The sequence below is a fragment of the Saccostrea cucullata genome, unplaced genomic scaffold (assembly GCF_032062105.1).
Source record: "Saccostrea cucullata isolate Sc308-1 unplaced genomic scaffold, CSIRO_AGI_Scuc_v1 ctg261, whole genome shotgun sequence".
Lineage (NCBI taxonomy): Eukaryota > Metazoa > Mollusca > Bivalvia > Ostreida > Ostreidae > Saccostrea > Saccostrea cuccullata.
In genome coordinates, this window is record NW_026925910.1 from 946,335 (window position 1) to 973,660 (window position 27,326).

Below are 27,326 nucleotides of genomic sequence, written 5' to 3' on the forward strand. Positions count from 1 at the left end.
AGTAAAGCACACATATTATTTTAACTATATATATTTGCCTTATCAATATTTTCATAACATTTATAAAACACTTCCTGAAGTATAAGTAAATTCTTTTTTTATCAAAGAAAGTTATATGCATGTACAAGTAAATTCCATTGCAATCTAACAAAGTTACATGTATGTGCATATTGCATTCTAAATCAATAATAACAGAAAAAATATCTATTCCTTCCTATCATACATATGAACAATATATATACAAAGTTAATTGTATGTGCATATTGCATTCTAAATAGATAATAACAGAAAAATATCTATTCCTTCGTATTGTACATATGAGTATAAAAATATTCGATTTTTCTGCAGAAATCACACTTGGGTGTGGGTTTGGAGATCATTGTATGGATCAAAGCCCGGATGTTGCGAAGGCCCAGGATAGGTGTACTAAAAAGATTTTTCATAACCAATAACATAAAATTTGTGTTTGTTACCAACAATTTTATTTTCCATGTCCATACAGAAGAAATAAGATAAAATGTACACGTAGGTACAATTATTTTTAATGCACAGAATATATTTTGAATATGAATATGAATGAACAGTCTTCTTCTTCTAAAAAAAGTAAAACGTTTAATCTGTAAAACAAAATCATGGAATTTTTTTTCACTTATTTCCCCTTTTTGAAATTATAGGATATCAGTTTGTTTCTTCTGATTTTATTTATTTTTCTGTAAGGATTTCTTGTTGGTATTTAATAGCAAGAGAATTTTAAATAAAATATTTGTAACTTCGAAATTTTATACTGATTTAAATGAAGAAAATAAAGATAATCCTTGAAACATTTTGAATAGATATGAATCTATACTTACTGAAGGGGCGTTTTTCTTGAGAGGAGTAGTTTGACCAGAACTGCTGTCAATCGAACCACGGAAAGAGAGACGTGCTTTGCACATGAGCATGGAACCAAACGAAGTCTGTGAAAGAAATGTACTCTACAAAGTTACAATCTTATTTTCTTTTCCTCAACAAATAAATTTGTCATTTTAATAAATTAATCATTTTCTATGATGACTTATTTTATAATACCTTAGTGTTAGAAATAAAAGTTTTTTTTTTACTTTATGATAGTATTGATTGAATGAATTGTATTATAAAAGTACATGTACCTTAGATTTTCTGGAATCGAGGATAGTCTTGTATAAAAACTCAATGCCAGCCACGACAACAGACAAAATGAGGCCACATGACAAAATGTAGAAAATTCCAGCAACATTTTTTAGGGTTAAGGATGCCTGGGACCCATCCTGAAAGAAACGGTATATAGAATGAGGTCAACATGCAAATGAATGAAAAGCATCAAATAGATTAAAAAAAAAAACAGCACAAAAGAATGTTTTAAGATTTTCACTTTCACAACTTCAGAATTTTTTCATTTTACTCAAAAACCAGGCTTACATTCGGTCCTTCTTCGGGGCACTGTGACATGTCATCAAACCAATGCTTTTTGATCTGAGCCAGTTCACCAGATTCTCGTAAAGCCAGTACTGCCAGAGTCAACGTGTCCCTAAAGGTAATGAAAATTATTCATGAAATGGTAATTTTCAAAGCTACGTGGTTCAAGTATCTATTAATTGTATCTATTAATTGAGACACATTTTAATAAATCAATGAAATTGGTGAACGGAATCCTAAACGTAATGAAGTTTCTTCAACTATTTTAATCTAAAGCTTAAAGATAATGTCTATGAAATTTACATATAACCCACTTATGGAGAACTCGAAAATGCAAGTCGCCCGCGTGGCGCAGTGGTTAGAGCGTCTGCTCTCGAGTCGCGAAGTAAGGAGTTGATTCTTATGCCGCGGGTTCGAATCCCACTGTGGGACGTGGAGACCGGTCCTTCGGATGAGACCATATAAACCGAGGTCGCAGTAGGTGCTGGCACAAAAAAGATCCCTCCCTGCTCAATGGCCCTGAGTGCCGAGTATAGGACAAAATTTGCAGCTCTCCACCGGTAAGTGGTAGCGTCTCCATATGAGTGAAAAATTCTCGAGATGGACGTTAAACAATATACAATCAATCAATCGAAAATGCAAACACCTTACAGTCAGACAACATATAAAAGTTATATGATGTTTGTTCCAGGAGATCAAAATAGTGTTTCCCATATCATGGGGTTTTTCCATATAAAAGCAATCTGGACAATTCGTTATGCAATTTAAGCAGATGAAATTGAAAATATTTCTTGGTTTAATCATTATCAAAAATTAAATTTGGGATTTAGTTTTATCTAAGAAATATGGCTTAAGACCTTAAAATGGAACTAGGAGGCGTAGCAATCCCGTAACCCTTTGAATCGAGGTTAGAGCCGATTTTCATAGTGTCACAAGGCAGCCGCAAATTTGTATACTCGTTGGTAGTTGATTCTAGCAGGAATGCATACAGTCCATTCGAATCTCTTACTTTCTGTATACCAAGTGCTGTACTTTTCACGAAAACATCTGGTACAGAGTTCATATAGGCAAACATTCTCTCATACAATGCAAATTTTGATTTCTGTAAGAAAAAAACAGTAGATGTAACTAAGTAAATATCTTTAACCGTTTTTTTTATACCACTGTCCATTCATTCAATTTTTATCCATAGAAACATTCTAAAAGTTTTACAACAGAAGTATCTGCTTTGTTTCTTTCTAAATATGGTAGTAAGTGAAGGAAAAGATATTTTTATAATTAAAAAACAAAAACAACGCAATTTAATCTTACATTAAAGAAGCTGTATGTTGCACCTCCGTCAAGACAGCCATATTGGATTTTCGTTTGCTTGGCCAAATCTTCCACAGAATTTATTGGTGTATTCATTCTGTCTACAGTGAGGAAGGCTGCGAGGTTTGCAGTGTAAGAAGAAATGATGATCAACGTAAAGAACCACCATACACTCCCAACAATTCTCCCAGAAACTGCTCTGAAATAAGCAGATCAAGTATAATTGCACATCCACAATGGCTATTGTTTTTTCAAGATGAATGTCTTCAATGTTCTGTGGATTTACAATAAAAAGAATCAAAGCTGTGGTACTTACGAAGGGGAAATATCACATCCTTGCTGCATAAATGCACCAAGTGCATACCACAAACTATTTGAAATAGTAAAGTCATTTGTGATGTTGGTTTCATCTACCTTCCATTCCGCTGGGCTGAATCGACTGACAAGGAATAACACCACACTTACCCCAACGTAGGCGAATAAAATACACATCCAGATCTCGGACGAAAGGGGTTCCATGAACGAGAAAATATGAGAACCCTTATCAGGAGGCTTTTTTATCATTATGCTAATTCCAAGACTTAAAAATGGTTTTGTAAAGTCAACCACTTTTTCTCTGTCTGATGTGATTGTTACTGGGGCAACTGCCACATCAGCCTCCTGAAAAATATTAAAAAAGATCCTAAAATCACAATTACCTATATCTGATAAAAAATTGAGGTTTTGAAGAATGTTTTGAAATTACTTGATTTAAGAGTTCTCCAATGACACCATCCCAGGACTTATCAGCCAATTCTTTTCCATATTGTCCGTCTTTCACGAGACAGATGTCGTATGTCATGTTGATTTTTTCAGCCACCTTTTCGGCGAGGTCAATACAGAATCCCTGAAAGAAGTGCTTTCCACAAACACGTGACCCATTCTCCCGAAGTCTCTGTACCTCGTCTAGATATTCAGGTTTTACTATCACGTAAGGACCCTCCTTTCAAAAAAGTATACGAAAATATAGTCAAATAAGTTTTCTTTACAATCTGTAATTTTATGACAGGATTAGTCTTCCTCTCCGAAAAAGTGGAATAAATCACAAAAAGTAGATAGAACAAACATTTCGGTTTTCTGAAATAAATTAAATATCTTATCTTTAAGACAATGATTACATGTACCTCTATCGTGGTAATACTAATTTTTAGGTTGCGTAAGATATCAGGTTTTCGATTTGGTAGTCTGGTATGTTCAGATGTGTGAATTCGTAAATGACGTCCCTTAACTGGGTATGGGCTCCATTCCCCATCCTAAATAAATACATAACGGAAATATGAGTTTATGGATGCTTATCTAGATCTATGAACATCTTCTTCTTAATGTTTGTATTTTAAATGATTTGCATGTGCCTTTCTTATTTTTTTTTACTTTTGAAAGGTCGCTTCCTTGTGTTGCTTCCATCAGTTGGAGTTCAAATCTGTCTCTTTCTCCGAATTCATTAAAATTTAAAGTTCCACTTAGGCCGTTGATTGATACCTGGAATGTTTATTTTTCAGTGAAAACGAGTAGAGGGTCATCATCCACATACACATGTAATTCCTCTCAAAAATGCATTTATTAATTTAATGTACGAAAGAGAAGATTAGTAAGAAATGAATATTAAACAGCTTAAAATTTTTAAAATGTGTGTTGATAAAAATAATTCTTTTCTTTACAAAGAATATTTTCCAATTAAGACCTTTTGAAGAATTGCAGTTATGTGCATTGTAGGTAAACAATGTTATATTTCTTTTGTTGACTTTGTTTCATGCGGATGAGAACGTTTCGTATTATAACTGTTTCAACCTTTCTGAGTTCCTTTGTAAATACACCCCTATTTCTCGTTAGAGTAACCGTCTTATTATTGTGACGACATGAGAGTTTCTGGTCCTTTTTGTGCTTAGGGCGAAATCTGACATATGATTCTTTATATGTAGCATTGAAAAAAGCGATGGCATCTCTCAGTAAGGCATGTGTTGGCTGAAATTATATTCATTTCTTTACACCGTTCATAGTCCTCAATACAAAAACAAACATAATATATTCGTAAGTATTGGGTTTGCTTTTACTCTCAGGAAATTTAAGAGAATTATATAAATAGAACTGGAATGAAATATAAAATTCGTCAAAGACGATATGGTATATTCGCTTAAAATAAATACTGCAGAAGGAAATGGAAAACAAATTCACAAGTTATACGTTAACTCTATACTTTTATATTAGTAGTGTTAAATGTTTTCATCCATTCCTTTTCCATCAACACATTCTTTGGCCATATATGCAAACCCGTAAAATTCGCTCCATTTGAAAGAACAGATTCATTCAGTTGAGAAATCCCCTGTAAATATAGACCAAATGATTAAGTCAAAGCTCATTTTCTTATCTACACGAAACTTAAAATTAAACAGCTAAAATAAAATATATTTTAAATGGGTTGTTTATTTTCTTACCAATCTTGTCAGAAGAAAATGAAAACGATTCATCTTTATTAGGGCAGTCTTTTCCTAAAAAAGGGAAAACATGCTTCTTGCACATAAATCTTAAAGACTTGCAACATGTCACTGCTTTAATTTATTAATGTTTTATTCTAATTTCTAACATCCAGGTTTTTCGAAACGGTTTACCAGCCAATACTACAAAAGACTAACACATTTGCAAACAAACTCACAAGTAACTTTATTGTTGTTTCTATTTCCGTTATTGGTAGGTCAAGTAAAAGCCTCAAGTCTGATTCATCATGCTGGTAGAACGGAACGATCTTCTTTTTACATTCCTCAGCATCAGAAATTCTCAGGAATATGATATCCAGTTTTGGCTCTTTCTGGGCATTTATTATGTTAAGTATTTGTTGAAGCCTCAGTAAACCTAAATAAAACAGAAAGCAGTTAGTTCAAGGCATAAGTTGATAGATAAATCAAGGTCATTTCTTTCAGTGTTTTTTTTTTCTTTAAATTTTTAGAGATTTATACAAATTGGAAAACACTCGTGTATTAGCTGAATACTGTAAACCAATTTTTATTCGCGTGCGAGAAATTTTCACGAAGTTTGCGAGCTAGAGCCACGTCATCTCGAATATTTCTCGCCGCGAACCGGTTCTTAAAGTCTATGTGTCTTTAAAAAAAGAGAACCTAAAAAGACTTGATCGCGAAAATGAATCGTCGCGAACTAGTTTAACCCTGGTAAAACGCGAAATAAAGTCGTCGCTAATAAAAGTTGGTTTACAGTATATATTGTATGAACAAAATAAAACTGTATTTTTATATGGGGTCTCTAACCTTCATCTGTATCATATATATAAAACACTCTCTGCCATTGTTTCTGAATGACGATGTCGAGAAGTCCTTGAATAAACACGGGAGTTAAATAGAATTGGTAAGAAAATCTTGTGACGTCTTCGGGAATTGGCGCGCCAGTGATAAGAAAGAATGGCACTTCGAAGGTGTCGCTGTACGACTGAATTGTGGCTAGGGCACACTTCCCACAAACACCTATTATTCCAATGACGTCTTCTTCTAGTTGAGAGCAGACTAAAAGAAATGATTAATTTTCAGTTAATTTTGACATATCCCAAATAGACTGTGAATAAACATTTTGTTGTCTGTACGAAAACTAAAACACAAATTTTAACACTAAATAATCATATGAATACAAAATTTTGCTTTCTTTGCGGCATCTTTCGGGCGAAATTTGTATTTATTCAAATTGTGACTAATGGGGTCTACGAGATGGGTCGTTTTGCAGAAAAATCTCATTTTAAATCTCAGTGAAACATTTGCAGGCCCGCCAGTTAAACTCGGGGATCGCACTCTCTTAATTACGGCATTTAAGTCCCATGGGAACCTCTCTATAACGTTACCAAGCTTCACTCATTTTCCGGCGCATTCTCAGTTAAAATAAATCAATTTTCACATTCAGATCTTCTTCAATTTTAGTTGCCATAGAAACGAATTCCTTGATTCCCTGAAGGAATACTTTATTTGGTTAGAGATGATAATGGTCGTTGGAAGTGTACTATGCCAATTTTTTTATTCGTAAACTTTGGTCGTTTTATTTGAATAATGGTGTATTTCATATGAATGAATAAGCATGATGAGTGTAATACGAGAAATAAAAGTCTAATACTGTTTCAAAGGGGGTTGTTGATATGATTCATCAGAAATTTTTAGATTACTTTTATTTTGTTTTTATATCTTTGTCAATAAGATACATCCACAATCTTTCAACAGTGGGAGGAATGAAAATATCTACCCACAAATGTATTTTTATCTTTTATAATATATTGCATATATAGCATGTTACACGTATTATTGAGGGTTTAAAACGTATTATTTTCAGAAACAAACATGATATACGCAAATACAATTGTCGCTGTTAATTCGTGAAAAAATACAGTAAATCAGTAATAATAGTTTTAATATGATTACTTTTTTCATTCTAGAAAGAAGACATTTTTATAACCCCTATTTAAGACCTACAATGGTTATATAAGTTTAAGTGGGAAGACAGAATAAAGTTTGAATGAAATCAATTAAAACTGTTTCTATTCTAATGATGAATCATATTTGCAAAACTCTTAATTGTTTAGCCTATAATCAAAAGGGGTGAATCCCTTTCTGAAATCTAAACGTAACTTGAAAATGTAAGGTACTTTCAAAACTTTATCTTTTTTCACTCATCGAGACAAAGAATCCAGAACAATATATCAAAGACATTAGCATGAAATATCTATGTGAAGCTTTTTAAGATATTTTTTTAAATATATATATGTATGAGCTTTCATATAATCAGAATTTATAAATTTTGGTATGACTAAGTGAAAAGTTGTATTAAAGTAGCATTTCTGTTGTGTGTTTGATCCGAATTTTACCTAATTGACCTAACTGAATTTTTGTTATTTACAAGTAGGGAGAGGGCGTTATAAGTTTTGAGAACTTGTGCCTAATCCCTTTGTAATTAGAAATTACAATAAAATATGTACAAACCATCTGAATTTTATTTCAACATACTACTTAAAATTCAAGATACGAAGTAAATGTCCAAAGTTAAAAGATTTTAGGTTCAAATTCAGGATTGTAAAAATAATAATAATATCTAATGTTCTAGGTTAATAATGTAAATGTATTTTAGATTTTCAGGATAGAGGCTACTTCCAAGACAAAAACCTACATTGGCTACATTGGACCATAGAAGTCATGTATAAATATTATGGAAGAAAACTTGCTTTCGTTGCTGACGGCGAAACTGTCCGATAGGTCCGTTGTCCTGTTGATGAATGTAAAACTTCTCGGTGAATGATATTTATTGAAGACTGGAATCGCATCTACTGAGTCATGGTCGAATATTATACCTGGAGGAAATTAATTCACATGATAAGAAGTACATGGTTAAAATGTTTAAACAATATATTGAAGTAAAAAATAAGTGCATTAAAAAAAATTAAATGATTCTGAAAGAGTTTAAAGGTATTGAATGCAGTTTGATGCTCTTTGCATACCGTATTCAATATAATTAGTAGTGACTAATGCAAATAGGCAGATTTTTCAGTCAAAGAAATTATACCAAAACTTTCATGTAATGAGATACATTTATCTTTTATTCAAATTAGAAATCAGAATGAAAATAAGGTATTAATCAATTCTGTGTAATATAAGCATGTATGAAAATTACATATTTCTGGGGATTCCTTAAATTTGCGAAAAATTAAATAGTTTGAATGCTTTTGTCATTTTAAAAACTGCAACAGAAAAGATTAAGCAAATAATATAGTTTCATCGTCAAGACCAAATGTGAAAAGTATGTAATATTTACTCAATATATGTAAGTCTTGCAAGAAAGAGGTTTCTTTTTGCAGTGCAGCATTTAAACAAGAAAATCTCGAGTGTTTCTGGTCGCAGTGAGGTACAATTACAATAGAACCTCAGCATAACCGATCAATAGAATTCTGCACCCAAATTGGAGCTATGAGGTTTCTCTTGTGAACTAAGCAATTACACTTCCTATCTTGTAGAACTTAGGAGGATCAATAAAGTGAAACGTTCGGCTCAGAGAGGCGCTAACTCCATTACGAATTATTTGGCGAACATTGCTGAGTATTTGCTTTACGTGTGTCAATAGTGATAGGTTCTCCTTAATTTATTAGCTAATGAGAGACCATTACATTTTATATTGGCCAAAAAACTTGTTCGTTGCTTTTTGTAGATATAATTCCTTTATTTGCAGATTTACACTTACCAAATTTGACACCGCTTACTCCAGATAACCATAACAACTGCAAAAGTACTATTGATGAAGACATCCACATTCTCATGTTGAATATTCAGCGTTCACACATCACAGTATTTCTAACAGAGATTTGGCCATTCTTCTGTTTTTCACACTTCAAGTGCCCATTTACTTTAACGACTGCAATGCAATTTAAATGCATGGGGGATTTATTCTCAAGAGCAAAATAGTAATGATGCTAAATACAATGATAAACACTCTAATAAGGTCCTGATACAGATAAATGTGTAATTAAGGCTCGCAACGAAACGTTTCCACGAACACAGGCGTAAAATCAATTAGGTCCATCGCTGAACAATATGAAGAACCGCTGTTTGAGAATATGGAAGCGGACATGATTATTTGCTGATTTCGGTATCAGAAACATAAAGTAGACTATCATTGGTTAATGGTCCCAACTTGTGTCTATACTTTCAACGGATTGGTGGAAATTAACTACGACACATTATTCGGCAAATGTGTATGATTGCCAAGGAATGGATTTCAATTGATTTTTTAAAGTGTAAACTTAACAATTTATCAAAAATGCGATGTACATGGACAAAATGATAATACTAGAACTGCAATTTTGTACATCTTTAAAACTGTGATAGTTTTACTTGCTACCTTTTTTGATGTGATGTGACATATCAGTTATGAAGCTAGCATTAGCCTTTTCTGGGTATCTTTTTACACTTCTCACTCATCTTATGGAATCAAGTGGACAAACAAACCTAGTTAAAATAGGTAAGTATATATATTTATTCATTTTTTTACTTTGATGCTCATTTCTAGCAGGGTTTTTAATCAAAGACAAGTTTTATTTTTTACAAAATGAATGAGTAAGATCCTTTTGTAATTACTCTAAATTTTCATTGATGATTCAGCCTCAATTTGAAATGTAGATATCTTTATATTTAGTTCCTATGATATGAAGACTTTCGTTCTGAGATGGCAATATTAATAATTCCTCTATTACAGTACAAGTAGACTTTCTGGACGATGTCATATTGAGAAAAAATAATACTCACCAACAAGCCAACTCATACACACAGTCAGTTTTATATCGATTTCCACTCCACTTCAAATAAATTTATTTACATTTAAGCCCAACAAAATAACCAGTATATTTGGTAGCGAGGATTCGATTTGGATTCTCCAGGGCCGATAGTTATAGCTATGCTTGAAATAACTCAGAACTTGTTTTGTGCTTTTTCAAAGCATGGGAGAGCTATTTATAAAATCTAGATTGGGTGACATAACTTAGCACTTTTTGCAAATGTAGCTTGTATCATGAGAAAATATTAAAGCCATTAGGCACTAATACTATGCATATAATAAGTTTAGGCACTATTACTATGCATATACTAAGTTTAGGCACAAATCCTATGCATATAATAAGTTTGGATAGCAATTTGTTTTATGGCAATTAAAAAAAAATGTTTTCAATTATCTTACAAAAAAATCAAAGCTGGCTTCGTGAACTATATTTTGTGTATTTATAATGGTAAAATCACAAGCCATAAACATGCAAATTAAGAAATATTATTATTGAAAAAATCTCATAATTTGAAATGGAATTATACAGTATTCGAGCTCAAAAGTCCATTAAACAACACAAGTTTGAGCATAGCAATGATTACTATGACCTCTATTACATGTTCTTTTTGCAAAACGCACAGTTCAACACTTTGAGTACTCTTTACAGACAATACAAAAATATTCTTTCAGGGTTCATAATTCATCAGGACTATGAGGACTCTACAAAGTTATGGAGCGCAATTCAATACAAGATGAGGAAAATGGGAGATTCGACAGACAGGTCCTGGGTTCAAATACAAGCATTAGAAGGGACCGATAACAGTTTTGACACTGAGGACATCGTTAAGCTTCATCAAGAGGGTGCGTATTGAATGCAGGAATAACTGAATTATAGTTAAGATAAACTTCTCATTTAGTTTACATTATTAGTTCAAGTAGAGAAAAAACTCACCCACTGATTTTTCTTTTATCGTTTTTTTTAATACAATAAAAAGTTGGAATTTTTTACTTCGTGAACAATTAATTGAGATAACGGACAATAATCAAAGTAGAACGTCCGTTGATACAATGCAAATTGGGAGCAGAGAAAACGCGGACTACCTGATATATCAGAGGTGAGATCAGGTGCCATGGAAGAATTAGCATCCCCTGTCGACCGGTCACACCAACCTTTTGTTGTGATGAAATTTATAAATGACCTTGTAGCAATACTGAAACGAAGGCAAAGCCAAGTCATTAAAAACTATAGAGTGATCCAACAATATATGTTTATCCTTACTATCTATGAATAATCAGGTTTTTTTCTTCTTAAGGTATCACACCGGTAATTGTTTTCACTATATAATTCTATATAGCATAAAAAATCGTTAAAAATCAGGTATTTGTTTACATGAAAAAATATTTAGCAGGAGGTGTTAAACATTACCTGTCACATTAGTTGACACCAAAAAACAGGGTACCCACACGGCATTTTCGGACTTTTTCCATCTGCAAACAGGGCTACCCTCAAATCCACGTGTTTTCACTTTGTTTATAAACACCTCGAGTGCATCACAGGAAGTAGCCTCCTATGCCCTGAAAAAAATAGTTCCTGTCAAAAACCTTTATTTATTCACAAAGTACATAAAATTTACTAGGCACAGGTACCAAAGTTGTAAAAATGGCTTGGAAGAAAATAGAAAAACGCCTCAAAAGAAAAGAAAAATAATTTTATATGTATGGACCTACATTTGACTAAGTTCATTTTGATTGGTCAATTACCGGTGTGATACCTTGAAGTGAAGTTCCCGTTTTTATATTTAAAAATAATTTAATTTCATTTGTATCAAGCAATTTCATTGGCTGAATCATTCAGAGGAACATATAACATTTTGTATAACATAACTTGCCTACGTCACAATGAGTTACGTCAAAAACGTATTACTCCGCTTGACGTTGCTTTTAAAATATAGCTCAATTTGAAGCCTTTTTCCGGAGGAAATATTGTCTCATTGTCTACACTCAAATTAAATTATAAGGAATGAAGCTAATTTCAACTTATGTTTTCCGATATAACAAAACTTGGGGCAGTTTACGCTTTCTTATAAACCGCTTCGCGGTTTATAAAGCGTAAACTGCCCCAAGTTATGTTATATCGGATAACATAAGTTGAAATAAGCTTCATTCCTTAAAAAAAACAACCTTCATTTGGCTTTTGCTTGTTCACTTGTCTCCTCATCAAAATCTAGCAAACTGTACTTCAAATGTATTTAATGTCTGTAATTTATTTAATCCTGGTAATGCAAAACTTCAATCTTTACTTCTAATTGTTTAAATACTCGTAAGGCAGACCCTACTTTTCAGTTTGTAAAAAGGTTGCTGAAGGAGCACAAGCGCTGGTGTTTGTTGGAACAGCCAAGTCAACGGCGGAAATGAACTCAATAGCAGAAAGAATCTCTGTCCCAGTCCTTATGCCTTTGTCTACAAAAAATTCCAAAACAACAAGCGAATTTGTTGTTTCCTTAAAACCGTCCCTGAACAAGCCAATCATAGAAGTCATCAAGAAGAATGGCTGGAATCGAGTCTTTTATCTTTTCGACTCTGAGGAAGGTTTGAAATAGTTTGAATTATCTCAGGTTAATGATTTGGGGGGGGGGTCTTAGAGGTCTAGTGGAAGTCACTGAATAAAAAAAATCATAGTTTAAAAAATTATTTAGATAATCATTATTTTTCTTCAAAAGGTCTTCTACGTTTACAATCATTTCTCGAAGAAATCGCTGATATGGAGTTTGGCAATGACGTCATCATTGAGTCCCGGCGAATAACTAACATATCTGATATTTACGAGTTATTGCGTACGGTGGACAGACAGTACCTGAATTGTTCTAGTCTTTACCCGTGCCCCTGCCCTAGACCAATCATCCTCGACCTATCTACCCAGGCCGCTTTCAACGAAACTCGTAAGCAGGTATCTAACATTATCAGTGAATTACTGTTTTTTACATTACTTTTTATCGACATTGAAATACATTGTTGTGCACTACGAAATGCTGCATGTACGGTCTCTGCTATTAATTTTGACAAGAAGGAAAATAGTTGTTATTTGAACAATCTGATTAGAAAATCTCGCATTTACGTTGATATTGGTATCGTATCGTAGTTAAATTAACATAACGATGTTATTTAACAACCCTATGAAAATTAAATATAAATATATAAAGCCTATAAAATATCTTTTAAAAGTCTTTGGTCATCAGAAATTCGTGTTATAATAATCAAAAAGGTAGCAAAAATCCCTTTAAGTAGCTTAACCATATCCTTCTGCACGGCTTTTCTTTCCAATCTAATTTTCTTGCACTTCAAACTTAGCATCTTTATTTTCCTTTCACTTCACGTGTACTCGTATTTACAGTTTGTGTTCTTTTGTTGACGAGGACAATATATGTTGTAAAACGTGTTCAATCGATAAATTATCAATTAGTATATTGAAATTATATGAAGATAAAGAAGTTAAGGAACAGTTTTCAAGCTTACGATTCCATAAAACAATACAAAATATGAGCAAAGCAAACACGGACCTTCAAAACTAAGAAGTGGGATAAGGTACCATGGAGGAGTGAGTATTATCTGTCGACAAGTCCCACCCGCCGTGTGCTCCTTGCCATGATCGGGAATGAATGTGTTTTAACCAACCAAAAATTTACAAGAGATTCAACGTATACACCTTTTAAAAAAATAGAAAAAAAAATAAGATTTGAATGAATATCCACTTTATATACAATTAATGGTAAGTTAATTTATAATTTACAAACATTTTACTTTTTCTGTTTACCAGAGATTTGAATCTGATTATATAATAATGATATCAAGAAGACTGTCAAATTTGTTTTTTTTATTTCACCGAATTTATGTACATGTAACATAAAGCAGACGTAGTCGTAGTCGGGAGAGACTGGTTAATCAAGATAAGATCTCCCTACAAAGCAATTGCATTACATTTACTAGAATAATGAACTTAAATCAAAGATCTTTTCTAACATTTTAGTACGAAAAGGTTGTTGACAATAATAGATGTTATTGGAGAATATCCAGTATATTTCTCATAATACGTCGAGGTACTCCGGTTTCTCTTCACGGAATTATATCATAAAACAGAAACCATAGCAGCATGCTCACAGACCTCAATTTTCTTTTAAACATTATTTTATTTATTTATCTTAAACATGATTTTGCTTTAAATTAACTTAATTTATCAAATGAGTTTAATCTACAGAGTACTAAAGGTATAGTACCATTATTGCTAGTAATTTACAAGGTGTAAAATAATGTAGTATATTTGCATTCCATTTTGAAATTCTGCAGTACTTTTATATGATGCACAAATGTTGAAATACTTTTGAAGAAAAATATCTCACTTGATTAATTAAAACTACATGTCGTGAAGTTATGAGCAGTGAGCAAGGCATATTTTCACTTTATTTGAATCGTTTAACATAGGAAAAATCTAGTATATGTAAACACAAGTTTGGTCTATGTTGACACGTTTGAAGGCATCTTCCAACAAAAAAGCAAAAAAGAGAGTAAATCCCATTAAAAACTGGTTAAACATTTAATAAAAAAATATTGTCACTAATTGAGAAAAGATAAAATTCACTCTCAAGTGTAGTTACTTGTTCATCCCATTGTTAAATACAAATTCCCACAATAAAAAATACAAACTAAACATCACGAAAGGAAATATTTGAAATGTTGACAGATTTCGTAAAGTTTTTGTATATATCTTTAACATGGATGATTACAGATTATTGATGTAGGAATGAATAGAGAGCTGTACCATTATATTCTCGCAAACTTAGTAAGTATACATTTATCTTCATTTCGAAAGTACAATATTGAGTACAATTCAAAGTTTTCCAAATCTTTTCTAAAATAATACAAAAGATATTCAACTTTTTATTTTCGGTGATTTTTTCATTTATTTATATAATTATAGGGTTCAGATGAGTTGGATCTCTCCTCCTTTAAGTTTGGTGGGATGAATGTTACTGGATTTTCTATCAAGGATCCAACTTTCGAAAAAAATATACAGCCAGGCGACTGTTATTCATTTAGTGGCCTTTGTCCAATTAATGTGAGTAAACTATAGCCAGAGCGACTGTTATTCATTTAGTGGTGTTTGTCTTCTTAAAGTTAGCATACAGAGCAGCTGTCATTTATGTCAATTTATTAGCCCTTTTAATGTCAGTATATTACTGATTTCTTTTATTGAATATTCCTGATGTTTACATAAGAGTAAATCATTACACTCAAAAAGAGTTACCACGGAGAAAGTTTAAAATGAAAATCCTTAAGAATTAAAAGACAGTGTCTTATAACATTACCTGTGTACATTTGAAATATCGATCAATTATTTTTCATCAATATCAACTTATTATTTTTTCACCAACAGCATAAACATACTTTGATTATGGACACACTGGAGTTTCTAAGTCATGCTGTAAATAGTCAGGGATTTACACAAAATAATCACCAGTCTTTGCCACCCAGCAATAGTTGTGATGTTTCAGGTTTACAGAAAACATATGGAAGGATTTTCCTACGTATAATCAAAGGCGTAAGTTAGAATTTTCCCCATAAAATTATAAGAAAATATATATTAAGGTCTAAATCATAGCATCATTCCATGGCATTAAGCACGTAAATAATTCTTTAGGTGTATTCAGGCATTCTATGATATAAGAAAATACCTTTTAATTGCAGAGTCTTTATTCATTTCTTCGTCTACAAGTTGACAACCTGTTTCAATGAAATAGGAGTGAATTATGTCCATTTTAAACAGAGTTCTTATAAAAATCATTTTTGATTAATATCAGTCTATTGGTCATAAATTAAACGCAATTGCTCGATTTTGGTGACAAAATAATCAAACGGGGATTCAAATGTATAACAATAAGGAATTCTCTTTTTTCTAGACAAAAGTGAAAAGTCCTACCAGCACTGGAACAGGAACATTAGCGCTGGATGGACACGGAAAGAGAAAGGAATACATGCTGGAAGTCAAATTCTTTACTTTCAATTCTTCAAAATTCGAGAAGGTATTTTTATCACCTTAGAAAACACAAGAAGGGAGATTACAAGTACTAAAAATTTTAATCAAAAAGACAAACCAATTATACAGAGCTTTAGATAATGAAGTATAAAGTTAAGCAAGACAAGAACATCTCTGATTAAGAATGCTATATTTCATTTACAATTGAGAGAATGGTTGAGCAAGCATTCCAAATGAGGTTTTCAATGGCAATCTATCTTTAGGCAAGAAAATCAATTAAATTTACTTTTGTTTTACAGGTAGGAATTTGGCAAGAATCTGGATTATCGACGAAGCTGGATTACTGTAATCCGTCTAAAGACCCTATACCCAGGGATAACCAGACCTGGATTATTACAACAATAGTCGTATGATATCTTTTATAGAATTGTACAAAATTGATATTGTGCTATAAATACTAGTACATGTACCTAGAACGTGTTTATAAAGTGCATTCATTTTTTAAATAAAAGATACCTTTAATAATGTGACAGAAATATCAAGAAGTATATTTTAGGTATTGTAAAATAAGCATTTAGAAATATAATAAGCTTTATACAAGTTGTCAAAGTGTATATCTATTTAATATTTATAAAATATTTGATTTTGTCTAGGGCGAACCTTTTGTACAAGAATTAAAATTGAAAGAGGGCAACCCAGTTGCACAACAGGGTGTAACCATGATCAACGGAAAATTGTATGAAGGCTTTTGTATAGAGGTAGCAGAAAAAATAAAGGAAAGATATGAACGACTGGAAGGGAAAGGCCCTGGGACTTTCAATTATAAATTCAAGTTAGTTGATGATACAAATTTTGGCAGCCCAGACAGGGACAATGGGACATGGAATGGCATGATAGGCGAATTATTGACCGGGGTATGTGTAAAGAAAGGAAACAGAAACTTAAAAATAAAGCAAAATTATTTAGCCATTGTAAATTTAATTTAAATAATTTTTGGATGGATTTTTGTATAACACTTGGTCAGTTCTTTTTTTTATGAACAAGCTATATTCCTTTATGTATCATATTGAAATTTTACAATAAAATACAATTATTTCTTGAATTTTGTGATAAAAAGAATTTAGATAAAAAGAATAAAAAGTCTGGTTGCTTAAAAACTTCAGCAATTTAAGAGCAACATCGATAAAACACAAGTGAAAGGAATGGTCTACTTATACTTAAGATTTTAATATAAAAACTAATTAATTCTTAGTATTAATTCAGAAAATCATTAAAACAAATATGCTGTAATAATGCATTTTATGTTTTTATGCAATTCATTATCAGATACCTATTTAAACATTTTCTTAATTGTATTTTACAGAAAGCTGACTTAGCTCTCGCTTCTTTGACAATCACCAGAGACAGACAAAGAGTGGTTGACTTTACAAAACCATTTATGAAAATTGGAATCAGCATTATGATAAAGAAGCCTGACAAACAAAAACCTGGCGTCTTTTCCTTCATGGAACCCCTAGATTCCATGGTGTGGGTCTGTGTCAGTCTTGCTTTTACAGGCGTTAGTCTGGTTCTTTTCTTTGTTGGACGTTGGAGCCCGTACGAATGGCGGGCTGAGGCGACAAGAAAAGAAATCTCGGTGACAAACGCTTTCACTCTGTCTAATACTTTGTGGTTTTCTTTGGGAGCACTGATGCAGCAAGGTTCTGATATTTTCCCAAGGTTAGTTAGTGATACATAAGAGAATATGTGTTGGCTAGATGGGGTACAATGATATCGCTCACTGAAACCTATTTTGCACTCACCCTTTTAAACAATTTACTCACTATTCTCACAGTGCAGTTTTTAAAACATTAATGCACCTTTAGCCTAATGTAAAGCACATTTCTATATCAATGTACTCTACTGGACAACAAATTGACAAATATGATTATATCCGAAATCTAAATAAGTATTAAGTTGTTATAAATGAGAAATCAGTGCATTAAATGGCTATCACTGAGAAAGTATCAGACCTTGGTTGCATCTAAAGACCCAAAGCATCCTGGTTTAATGTTACTTTTAATGTTGCTGGTCCAGGTCAATTTCAGGTCGGATTGTTGGTAGCGCTTGGTGGTTTTTCACTCTTATCCTGATTTCCTCGTATACCGCTAACCTTGCCGCCTTTTTAACGATAGAAAGGCTCATTCCCCCAATACGTGGTGTGGAGGATCTCGTCAAGAGTAAAGAAGTGGAGTATGGGACGTATACTGGCGGGTCTACTGAAGCCTTCTTTGAGGTACTCTGCATGTTAAAATTCAACGACAAATGGTAACGATAGGGGAGAAAAGATCAAAATTGCAGCAATCAAAGATTGTTAATTTTGTACATTCTATATGGATACCACTATCAATCTTTTTTTGGATTTTTACATAAAACATGTATCAAGACATTTTTATCATCAAGAGCCCCTAGGGCCTTTTGGTCACCTGAAAAAAAATACTAAAGGATCAAAAGTAATGTCAATAAAACAAAATGATGAAGCCATGTTGCTTAAACTCAAGAGAAGTAGAATGATTATGGTTCAACAAAATAACTAGTTTAGCTCTAGCTTAAAAAAATCATAAAAAGACTTTAGTAGCCTGTTCTTGTCCCAATTAAATACTATGAAATTATTCTCGCCATACAAAACAATAAGTTATGAGTAATATATAAGAAATCAAATCTCATTTAATCACATTGTCCTTTTTGGTTCTTCAAGAATACAAAGTATTTAATATACCAAATTAAAGTAATTTTACCTCTTTATTCACTATCTATTAAATACAACCCTGACCCATAGGTACTTGTGGACAGGACCCCCCCCCCCCCCCCCCCCCGGATATTCAACCCTGGGGCTTATTGAACATTTTTTTCACAAATTATATTTATTACACTTATTCATCATGTGTACAATATGAAAAAATCGTCAAAACCCCAAAACAATCGCTCCACAAAAAAATACCCCACTATACATTATAAGGGAGAAAGGTATGCCACTCCGGTTTGTTTACGTTGTACCACCACTGGTCTTTCTGGGTTTAAAAACATGTATTTATTTTATTTCAACCTAAAACGTCGATTTACATTGTCTCTACATATATTTCGGTCTTCGTCCATGCTATCGGGTTAACTCTGCATCTCGTAAGAATCCCACAATATCTCCTTCGACAGCATTATTTGAAATTTCCCCCAGTAAAAGCAACGGAAGTGCATAGAGAAAGTATGATAACACCCGAGAGAAATTATTACGTCAGGCCAAAACTCTCTCGGACTTAATAAGTGAAACAACTTCCGTTGCTTTTACTAAGGGAAATTGAATGCTGTCCTTTTAGCATGGACTAAGACAGAGAGACGATGTTCGACATTTTAGGTTGAAATAAAATAAATACATGTTTTTAAACCCAGAAAGAAAGTATTTAAACAAAATATACCTTTCTCCCTTATAATGTATAGTTGGGTATTTTTTTTTTTTGTGGAGCGATTGTTTTGGGGTTTTTACGATTTTTTTCATATTATACATTTGATGAATAAGTGTAATAAATATAATTTGTGAAAAAAAGTCCAATACCCCCGGGGTTGAATATCGAGGAGGGGGGGGGGGGTGGGTCCTGTCCACAAGTACCTGTGCCCTGACCATTGAAAACTTCGAAAGTATTTTTTCTATTAAATATATTATAAAAATCTTCTATATCAATTCTCTTATTCTATTGACCTTTCAATCACATTACTTAAATTATCATAGAAGAAAAGCAAAAGGGAATGACTTCTCTCATTCTGCAAATTAAGAGAGACTTAAAAATACAAGAACACTTTACAAAATGGTCTAATATGTCAAAACTCTTATAAAATAATCGTTGCTTATTTTATCTCGAACTCTCTTTGTTCCTAGATGTCAAAGAGCAGAAAAGGAGACTATCAAATGAAATATATGGAGATAATGAATAGAATTAAAGCAAAATTGAAGAGAACCAAAAGTCCATTAAACAATACAAAATAGGAGCAGAGCAAAAACAGACCTCCGAAATATCAGAGGTGGGATCAAGTGCCATGGGGGAATGAGCATCCCCTACCGACCGGACACATCCTCCGTTAATTCATTGTCATGATCGGGAAATAATGGAAAAATCCGTTGTCAATTCAGTGTGTAAATAATGTACTAACAATTAGTACGAAAAGTGTCGGTCAGCATTCAACTCAATGATAATTTGAATTTGCTGACAAGGTCATTGGAAATGATGACGTTAAACGAGACTGGTAATATTTGTATTATCAGCTTCTATTTAAAAAGTGTACATACATAGAGCATGCTCTTGCGTATCGAATCAACTGAGAGATATAAACTCCATATGCAAGTATGCAAGTGATGAAGGTGTATTGCTGTATAAGTATTAAGTATGGGAAGTTGACGATTGAAAAGTTATAAGCCACCACGTTTAAAGAAAAACCGTATAAATTTTGGAATATTTTAAATTGTTTGAAATTCAGAATTTAAAGCAGACTGATTTCTCTAGATATTCCTTTAGTGTATGAAATCGGAATACAAGTGTATTTGTTTCTTCTAGTTGATGTAATTTTTAAAGAAGAGTTACAACACATTTAAATATCTCATTTTAAGCTTTAGCTTCATACAATTGTCCTTTAAGTTAAGGTTCGATTGAGTTTTTTCGATAATCATTGATTAAGGTGGGGCCTCAGATTTGATCGAAATGTTTGAATATAATAAAGAGGGAACTGATTGTATTTTTAAAAAAGTTTTTAGGGTCAGGGTGAGTGATCGTTGAGGCCCACGTGTTTTCTTGACTTTTAAATAATGTATATAGAAAATTGAATAGTTATAAGATGGTAAACAATAAAAATTAGAGACATATTAGGATAATCGAAACAAGGCGTAATGTATCATTGTTTTTTTTTTTTGGCCTGCAGATGTCCCAGGTACCTATATACAATCAAATGTATGAATATATGAAGGCCAATGAGAAGAAAGTAATGGTTAAATCAGATGAGGAGGGGTATGCTAGAGTACGCCAATCCAAAGGGGATTACGCGTATCTCGTGGAATCGCCAAAAAACGATTACCAGAACCAAAAGAAACCATGCAACACCATGAAAGTTGGAGAAAATTTAGATCATAAAGGTTATGGAATAGCAACTGCACCAAACTCAGCTCTGAGGTATATGATATTGGAACAGAATAGTTTACTGCCAAAATAATTCAGACATAAATAAGCAAATTAAAGACATCTGAGATCAAGAAACTTATCATTAACAAAAATAACCGTTTTTGGTGTCTGATTTTCTTGACAGTCATGTTTCAAATATATTTTTACTTATAGACATAACGTAGCACAAAAACTAAAAATACGATACAACACAAAAGACCATTACAATCTTAAATCAAATAATCATGTTTTATAACGTTATACACTCACAGTGCTATAGTCCAGTCCAAATTCTGACGTGACATATCCATTGTGGATTAGTAAATTATATGTAGTAATATTTTGTTTTTATCATAAATCTAAACTATTTGATGAATGAAATCGTCAAATTGACTTATTAAATTTTTTTTTTATTTACTTTACATTAACTTGCATTCTTAAGTCATGCATATGATCTCTTCTTTAAAACTTAAAATGTCATTTTACCAACCTCATTAAGTTGACAAATTTTAAAATCTTAAATCGTTTTAAAATTTATTTTTAAAAAAATCAAGCTAAAATGAAAACTAAATGACTGTTTAACGTTACAGTGTTGCATATCATTAGGGTTTCGGACCACTGGCAATTATCAGATATTGCGACATCATCCATGTCTGGGAATCGGTAAACAGAGTATTTATAATACAGTGTATGGTATTTTGTGTATTTCTTACCGGTAAAATATAATTGTTTTCACTTTCAGAAAGGATCTAAATCTTGTCGTGTTGATGCTAAGAGAAGAGGGTGAGCTACATAAACTACAAAGAAAATGGTGGTTTGATAAAGGGGAGTGCGGTACAATGGATTCAACGGTATTGTTAAACAAATTAAAAGTCAAAAGCTTTATATTTATTTTTTAAAATATGGTTTATAGTTTAGCAGAATATATTCCAGAAAAAAATGAATGAAATAAGGGTTCAGAGAAATTTTCATTTTAATACATATTAAGTAAACTGCTGCATATTTCAGGTTTATAATCACAATACCATTAAAGAGGAAAAAAATAATCCTTTGAAGCATTAATAAACTTAGTATACCATATTCAATATGAACTTTAGTTACAATCAAACCTTAAAATTGAACAAAAACGTGATAGATGTAGAAAATTGCCTGGTCAAATGAATTCCTATTTATCTGTTTGTGAATAGTTGTTGTCTTTCAGGTCTTCGCTTTAAAGTCTTAAAGATTGATTTTTTTTCTCAACTCTGATAAATCCAGCCTACTTCAATTTGTAGAAGAACATTTTTTTTTGTATTTTCAGTTCCATTCATAAATTTTATGTTAGGTCAAATTAAATAAAATTAAAAAACTAGGTTATTTCCCTTCAAATTATTGTCTTATCGTCATGATATTAGTAATATTTCTGTATGTAAAATTGTTTCACAATGTTCATTAAAATCTGGAAAATGTAGAAAAATGAATCTTTAGTAAACAAGAAATACATGGTCTATACATATCTTGCAATAAAAAGAAGAATACTCAAAAAAGCACATAAATACACCATCTCCTGCAAATTTAAGGTCTGTTCCTCAACATTCTGTTTTATATCTCTTCGTAATAAATAAAAAAAATTATAATTCTCATGTCCTTGTTATTATAAATTGTTACAAGTACATGAATAAATATGTAAATAAGTACATCAAAAATTGTTAAATTGACAATTCCAAGGATTTTAAGTACAAAAACTGAAAAAGGATTAAATAGGAATCATTAACAAGTACATGTATCTTGCACAATTACACTGTATCTGGAAAGGCACCTTAATTCTCGTTAAGTAGCAATATCTAATTAAATAACATATTCATGGAAAAATTTATGCCATGAATCATGGACAGCGTCTTATAAACTTAATTGGAACAAACGTATGTAATTTAAAAAAAATGTTAAAGAAATAATCCGATTTTTAAGGTAAAAGAAATTGAAAAATACAGTCATTCTGGACTTGTTTAAAATTGCGAATAATTATAAACTGCGTTTTGGGAAAAAATGAAGTAATTAAAATTTCTTTGTTTTTAATAATTATTTTATTTTTTATTCATTTATAAGGACACTTCGAAGAGAGCTCTTACTTTGAGCAACGTGTCTGGAATATTTCATATATTAATTGGAGGCCTTGTTCTTTCAATGCTGGTTTCACTTGTGGAATACTCCGTAAATCGGCTACGTAAACTACACAAACTAAGATTTCAGAAGGTAAACAGACTTCTATAACAGTCCTTATATAGCAAAAGAGAAAAAAACTTGCAAAATTTGGTAATAAATAAGGAACGATATGGCACGTTTCGTTCAATATGATTTCAATATACATAATATAATACAGCAAACAGATGCTCCTAGACCTGCCATTAAGATTGAAAAGAAGAACCCACTGGAGGTACTAAAAGCAGCTGGTTACACTGGTATCTGTGATGAGGCAAACGCTGTAAGTTTTTTTGGTTATTTTTCTGCAAATAATTAGTCTTCTCAGTTATTTAGAACTTGTTTCTAATCCTTTTGATTGATATCAATAAACTATGTTCAAACAAGTCTTATCATTCATGCGCAGTTTTGAAAAGAGAAAGACATCATATAAAAGTTTGCCACGGTTAAACATTATAAATCATAAAATATTGTAAGTATAAATTGGGTTTTTTTTCCTTTTCAACTTATATGGATGAATCTACTTATAACGTTAAAGAAGTTTTTCAACTTAAAAAGTATATCTTTCTTAACTAGATATATCAGTTATAGAGTAAGTCATAGAGCTTGATAATTTTGCAACGAATGTCTTTATCACATTGCGAATTTGAATTATGATCAAAACGGACACATGATTTGTTTTTCAAGAGAAATTTGTTTTACAAGAGAAGCTTTTTCAAAAAATTGAAAACATTGCACTGAGTACATTCTATATGTAAACAAATCTTGCTTTCTTTTATTTTTTTGAGACCAAGGGACTAATTCCAGAACTTGCGAATGGACATGAGTTAAAATTAAGTCTTCGAATATCTTGATTTAAATTCAACAAGTTTGAAAAGACGGAAGTTCGCAAATTTTTCAAATACACACTATATAAATGAAAGTAAGCTTTTATTTTCATTATTACCGGTACATGTATTTCAAAAGTTACACAAATTTGAAAATTTGACTGAAATATGTTTTCAGTTTATTAAGACTTGGTCTTTCAAACTTGATATGCATGGCTACGGTAAATGGGCATTTACAGGCTTGTGAGACATGCCACAGTTAAATGTTCTGCACAAAGCTTTTTGGGAAAAAATGCTAGAGAAATGTGCACGATCGAATTTGTAAAAAAAAAAAAAGATTGCTCCCCTTTCCTAAATGTTTAATTGCTGGTACATAGAATATAGTGAATCTACATAATACATGTGCATGACGCCTCTAGCTAAAAGTTTATACATAAATCTTTCGCCATCAGTTAATCTTCATGCTGAGAATAAAAACACGTTCGAAAAGAATTATTTCTTTAAAATTAGGAAAAATGTTGTAAACTTGCAGGCCAACTTTATGATTTAATAATTTTAAAAATTTTTTAATGGAATTAAATTTATTATATATTTATCCCACGGGCTAAGGTACAATAAAATCAATTCAAGATTAGAGTTGATACTGTATTTAATTATGTTTTTTTCCCTTTCAGTATATATTCAATCCCCCAGAGCAACTCACAACATTTGAAAGCGGTAAAAACACAGAACTTTAAAGAAAATAAAAATCTCTGTTATAAAATAGTAGTAAATATATTAATCATTTTTCGGATGACTTTATGATTTCAATGTAGATTTATATTTATAGAGTGTAGATAAGTAACTCATCAAATACTAGTATCATTGTCCGTTTCATTTCATAGAATACATGTGTATATTTGTACAATTCACATACAAAAAGGCTGAATATATATGTACGCCTTCTCTAAGTATTACTATTCATTTTGTTTTTAACTGAAATATTATCAGTTATATTTTATATATGCCTAAATAAACACTTACTCTACTGTATGTTCATGCTTTCATAATGTCATTTGTATACATCCTTCTGTAAATTTTTACACTGTTGTTTGTTGAACATATTTGTACATGTAGATAAACTTTAGAGAAAATCTATTGCTTTGAATAGAATGAGAATGTATTATATGTTTGCATTATATTTAAGTGGCAGTTATTTTCAAAAAGAAGAAAACCAGTCATCAATTAGAATATCAGATGCATTTATCGAATCATGTTTGCAGCCAATTAATTTCGAGGTATCTGATTTTGACGTTGCCATTAATAGTATATATATTTACTTAGCATTTTTCAGCACTTAGAGCAGACCGTATTTTATTTCGATCACCACTGTCTATAATCAGAGATCTAAGTACTCCATCATGATGTCATCGCTAAGACAAGCGTTTATCCACTGATGAATTCGCCGTTCTTGTTTTATTGCTTTGATGGATCACCATTAAAGGCCGAATCTGTATTTTGCTTTTTTTCCACTGATCGCTGATTACTTTTGTTTGACTGATGTAGTTGACAGATTCAATAAACTGGTCAATATGTTCTTTCGTCTTCTTCGTTTGCTGCATGCTTTTGATTGAGATAACATCAAAATGAGTGTTTGGACAGTGAACCAGGAAGACGGATAGTGGGGTTAGTTCCATGTTAAAATTGCAACACTCTAACAGACAGTATGACATTGAGTTGTTTTCGCGATCTTTAAAATGATGAAAACATTTATTATTATAACAGAACCTTACTGATGAATTTAACAACTGGCTAAAAATAATATGTTAAATTATAGATTAAAAAAAATACATTTTAAATAATTCAAATAAGGTGAACGGTTCTTGCATGTTTTATCTTTATAGATAATTATCGAGTTTTTTTTTGGCAGAGGGGATTTAAAGTTTATTTCCAAAAAAAAAATTATAATGAAGGATATGAAGATAACGAACAGTATTCAATATCAAAGTCCATAGAACAATACAAAATAGGAGCAGAAGAAACACGGACCTCCAAAACATCAGAGGTGGGATCAGGTGCCATGGAGGAGTGAGCATCCCCTGCCGACCGGTCACACCCGCCGTATGCTCCTTGTCATGATCGGGAAATAACGGAAAAATCCGTCGTTAATTCAGTGTATAAATAATAGACTAACAAATAGTATGAGTATTTGAAGCAATGATAAATTGTATTTGCTGACAAGGTCATGGTATCGACCATAGAACTTACGAAATGATGACTTTAAACGAGACTGCTGATAGTATTGTTTCATCAACTTGTTTGTAAATAATTTATCTCGTTTTAGAAATTGTTCATACGTAGAGCATGCTCTAGCGTATCGAATCAACTGAGATACTCCGTATGCAGGTAATGAAGGTATATTGCTGCATAGGTCAGGGAATTTGACGATAAAAAAGTTAATTTAAAAGTGATCATGATTATCATAGAGCTTGGTTGTTAGATTACCATTAGTGTCTTTTTCAAGTAAAATATCCAAGTATGAAACAGATGTGTCAGACTCTGTGGTATCTTTTATCTCAAGCTCACAAGGATATATCGTATCGACATGGGAATGGAAATTGAAATTGTAAATTATAAAACTTCATTAAAAAGGGGAAAAAAACTTTGGCAAGGTATTAGAATATCCTTAGGTCTTGCTACTTAGTTTGGAATTATTTTGACCAAAAATTCCATATTATATACCGAAGGTTTGTCCTTCTTTAAATAATAAATAATTTGGTTTTGCGGTTTTCAACAGATAATCAATTTATCCATCAACTTGCCTTACTATGTAGCTATACATGTACATGTGTAACATTATTACAATGTACCGCATATGTAATGTATGCCTCTTAGTTGATTTGATACTCAAGACCATGCTCTATAAACAATTTTTAAAGCCAAACAAGCTACTGACATATAAGCAGTTTAAACAAGAATATCAACAGTCTCGTTTAAGGAGGTTCGATCCTGAGCTTTTGAACAGATTTTGGTCTGGACCTTTATTTCTAAAATTCTGCATCATTTTTA

The 27,326-nt window shown here is 31.9% G+C and overlaps 2 protein-coding genes across 2 annotated transcripts; one reads left to right on the top strand and one right to left on the bottom strand.

Annotated features, from left to right (window-relative positions):
• LOC134270051 (glutamate receptor-like) lies at positions 1-9,734 on the bottom strand. The gene is made up of 18 exons (XM_062752234.1): positions 9,655-9,734; positions 8,998-9,168; positions 7,988-8,113; positions 6,042-6,293; positions 5,435-5,631; positions 5,217-5,270; positions 4,979-5,104; positions 4,573-4,746; positions 4,156-4,263; positions 3,909-4,037; positions 3,491-3,727; positions 3,062-3,405; positions 2,746-2,944; positions 2,292-2,536; positions 1,438-1,546; positions 1,149-1,286; positions 852-956; positions 1-426 (listed from the first exon to the last, which is right to left on the bottom strand). Exons 2-18 carry the CDS (start codon positions 9,071-9,073, stop codon positions 352-354), a joined length of 2,694 nt encoding a protein of 897 aa, XP_062608218.1. The 5' UTR covers positions 9,074-9,168; positions 9,655-9,734; the 3' UTR covers positions 1-351.
• Positions 9,243-25,855, top strand: LOC134270050 (glutamate receptor 2-like). The gene is made up of 17 exons (XM_062752233.1): positions 9,243-9,774; positions 10,759-10,929; positions 12,412-12,657; positions 12,789-13,015; positions 14,849-14,902; positions 15,041-15,178; positions 15,497-15,661; positions 16,020-16,142; positions 16,396-16,503; positions 16,750-17,010; positions 17,460-17,815; positions 18,173-18,371; positions 21,038-21,285; positions 22,016-22,124; positions 23,359-23,505; positions 23,633-23,734; positions 24,953-25,855. The coding sequence occupies exons 1-17, from the start codon at positions 9,684-9,686 to the stop codon at positions 25,013-25,015; spliced, it is 2,808 nt and encodes a 935-aa protein (XP_062608217.1). The 5' UTR covers positions 9,243-9,683; the 3' UTR covers positions 25,016-25,855.
• The last annotated feature ends 1,471 nt before the right edge of the window (positions 25,856-27,326 follow it).